The sequence below is a fragment of the Littorina saxatilis genome, linkage group LG9 (genome assembly GCF_037325665.1).
Source record: "Littorina saxatilis isolate snail1 linkage group LG9, US_GU_Lsax_2.0, whole genome shotgun sequence".
In the NCBI taxonomy this organism is placed as follows: domain Eukaryota; kingdom Metazoa; phylum Mollusca; class Gastropoda; order Littorinimorpha; family Littorinidae; genus Littorina; species Littorina saxatilis.
In genome coordinates this window covers 25,555,449-25,558,582 of record NC_090253.1, presented here as the reverse complement: position 1 = coordinate 25,558,582, position 3,134 = coordinate 25,555,449, and the positions used below count along the sequence as shown (strand labels likewise).

The window sequence follows — 3,134 nt, the reverse complement described above, 5'->3', positions numbered from 1 at the left end:
CACACACACACAAACACATACGCACACACACGCTCGCACGTACACACGCACACTCACATGCTCTAACACGCACGCACACATACACATGCACATACACACACACACATACACACACACACAAACACACACACACACACACATACACACACACACACACATATGAATAATGACTTTACTTAAACACCTACACACACGCATACGAGAACACTGAAAGACGAACACCCACTGACACACAAACCTTTCTCTAAATTGAGCATGTTATGTTTATTCGACCCAAAGACGCAAAAGACATAAACATTTTAAGGAAACCCATTGAAATACAAAACTAAAAAACCTTTTAATGTTTGATTTAATAAGCTCTTGTCATAGGCTTCTTTTCACTTTGATCACTTGGGCAATTTAGAATTCAAAAATAAAAAGAAAGGCGACAAGACTGATGACGTGGACATGAGGATGAAGGCCTTCTTCCCGTTTCTATCAGTCCGCTTCCTGGCCTGAAACACACACAGAAAAGTAAGATTATTTGCATAAAATATGCAAAATACTAAGTTATTTAAAAAAAAAGTCCAACGCAACTTCAAATGTACTATCCAGGAGACTCACCGACACCATACAAACATAATTAGTGTTTTTGTTTTTGTTTTTGTTCGTGTGTTTGTTTGTTTGTTGTTTTGTGCGAGTTGTGTGTTTGTTTGTTTGTTGTTAGTTAGTTTTGTTTAGGTGGGGGGGTATGAGTATATGCTTGTTTGTTTTTATGTTTGTTTGTTTTTTGTTTTTGTTTTTTGTTTGTTAGTATTTTGAGACAAAGCATATGGACAGGCTCCGCTAACAGGTCAAATCTACATTTGTCATTAGTGACGTTAAATAGGACAAAGCGAGGGCAGGCAGGTGACAAACATATGCATACAACGACAGAAAGAAGGAAGCAAACTAGTATACGCCATACGCCATATATCAACCTGTGTTAGTACAAAAGCACTCACCAGTATACTATTCTTCTCTTGACGAACAAGCTGTCAAAGAACAGACCACATTCGTAATGCACGAGAATTTCCACCCACCCACCGACCGGTCCAGAAATAGAACCCGAAATTATAGGGGTCCAGTCATTTATCAGAAGAAACACACAACAAAACAATAGATAAAAAAAAAATGTTGAAAAACAAATATAAGTTAGTACATAATAAGCACTACATTGGGGTGTGCACGTTAAAGATCCCACGATTGACAAAAGGGTCTTTCCTGGCAAAATTGTATAGGCGTAGATAAAAATGTCCACCAAAATATCAATCAAAATACCCGTGTGACCTGGAATAATAGGCCGTGAAAGGTGGATGCAGCGCCTAAAGGCAGTCGATCTACTGGCCGATGTGAATGCGTGATATATTGTGTAAAAAATTCCATCTCACACGGCATTAATAGGTAACATGCGCCTTGAGTCGCCTTGTGTGGTGAGATACGTGCGCGATATAAATCCTCGTAAATAAATAAAATTAAAATAAATAAAATGATGACCAACACATACCGGTCCAAAAGTGGAACCGACATTCCTCAATCTCATCCTCCAGCTCGCTGACAGTCTCCCTCAGTTCCAGAATCTTCTCCACCTTTTCCTCCATGTTTTTGCCGTTGTTGTCGTCGTTGTCTGCGGACAGACGCATCACCTCCTTCCCTTTGTCACCCCCCTCCCACTCTCCTTCCGCCATGTCCTTGCACTTGTCCAGCACTTCCTGTCATGCGCAGGAGAAAAGGAAGTAGTGACGCTGAATAATTATGTTCAGGTGTTGTGCGCGTCTGTATCAGCTAATGCAACATTTGAACAAGTAAGCAAGGTGCATTACAGATTTCTCACTTAAACTGGCGACTGAGTAAAACTTGGAAGCAAACTCAGGCCTTTAACAAATATTTTTGCCAAAATGATGACAGTAGTAACAAAGGGTTATAATTGTGACGCGAGAGGAATGCAGATTGTTCCTACAAATAACTTGTTTTACAATGTGGAAATCTAATCTCCAAAATAATCGTTCTCGTTCATTCCTACGTAACATTACTTGGGGATAAAGAACCCTACCATCAGCTGTCTAAATCATTATTTTAATTTTTTTATCTTAATTTTTTCCCTATCATTCAACACCTGTTTAAAATTCTTCTGAAATATGTTTTATCAAGTGAATTAAATTTAACAATCTGCGGTAGGATTAATCCAACGTCACAGTATAAGGGAAATAACTGTGTCGTAGCCACGTATAGTTAAGAGACATAACTGTGTGCTGCCTATCTAACTCTGCGACAGACTTATTCCAATTGCCTTCCCAGTTCCAGGGATGAAAGTTGCATCAGGAATTCTCGAATAACAAAAATATTTTCTCATAAGGCAAAACAAAAATATATGTTGGTTTAGGGTAACGTGACCAAAAAGGTTAGGGTCGGTTGGTCGGCTTTTTTATTTTTTTATTTTTTTATTTTGTTTCATTCGATTTTAAAGGAGGTTACTTCCATTAGCCTCGGTATGGTTCGCAAAATGTGCCAAAAGTGTGTTTTTTCTTGAGAAATGATTAAACAAATTTTTGGGTCGGCGGGAAAAAATAGGGTCGGTCGGGTTACCCTAAAACAACATATAGTTTTATTTGGCCTAATTATATTTCCCGATTTTCAAAACATCCACCAGGTAAAAATCATGTAAAAAGAGTGTGGGAAAAAGTCAGGTCCACTAAGCAGATTCTCCTGATTTGAACAGTACCATGTTAGAGTTTGGTCGGTTATAGGAACACAAAAATACCAATCACGCATCCTCCAAAATCGGCGTATGGCTGCCTAAATGGCGGGGTAAAAACGTTCATACATGTAAAAACTCTACTCGTGCACAAACAATGCGTGTAGGTTGGAGTATCAGCCCATGAACGCAGAAGAAGAAGAAGAACAGTATATATCAAATACCCTCCCCCCCCCCCCCCCAAACACAAACACACTTTTCTTGTATTTTGGTTTTCTGTTTGCTAAATATTCTTAAATTAGCATTTTGATTGTGTCCGCCATCGTGTTTACTTCTTTTATGTTTCCCCTTGGATTCGTTAATATACGCTTTATGCTTGAGTTCGGATCCTCAATGTCAACTATTGTATGTATGTCACGAT

The 3,134-nt window shown here is 38.7% G+C and overlaps 1 protein-coding gene across 1 annotated transcript in view; it reads right to left on the bottom strand.

The window, feature by feature from the left end:
- Positions 1–249: 249 nt before the first annotated feature.
- The window catches only part of LOC138975698 (uncharacterized), a 4,193-nt gene continuing 1,308 nt past the window's right edge, over positions 250–3,134 (bottom strand). Inside the window, exons 3-4 of the mRNA XM_070348442.1 lie at positions 1,526–1,730; positions 250–494 (exon numbers count right to left, since the gene is read on the bottom strand). Coding sequence (XP_070204543.1) covers positions 478–494; positions 1,526–1,730 — 222 coding nt within the window. The 3' untranslated portion in view covers positions 250–477. The remainder of the gene's footprint in view (positions 495–1,525; positions 1,731–3,134) is intronic.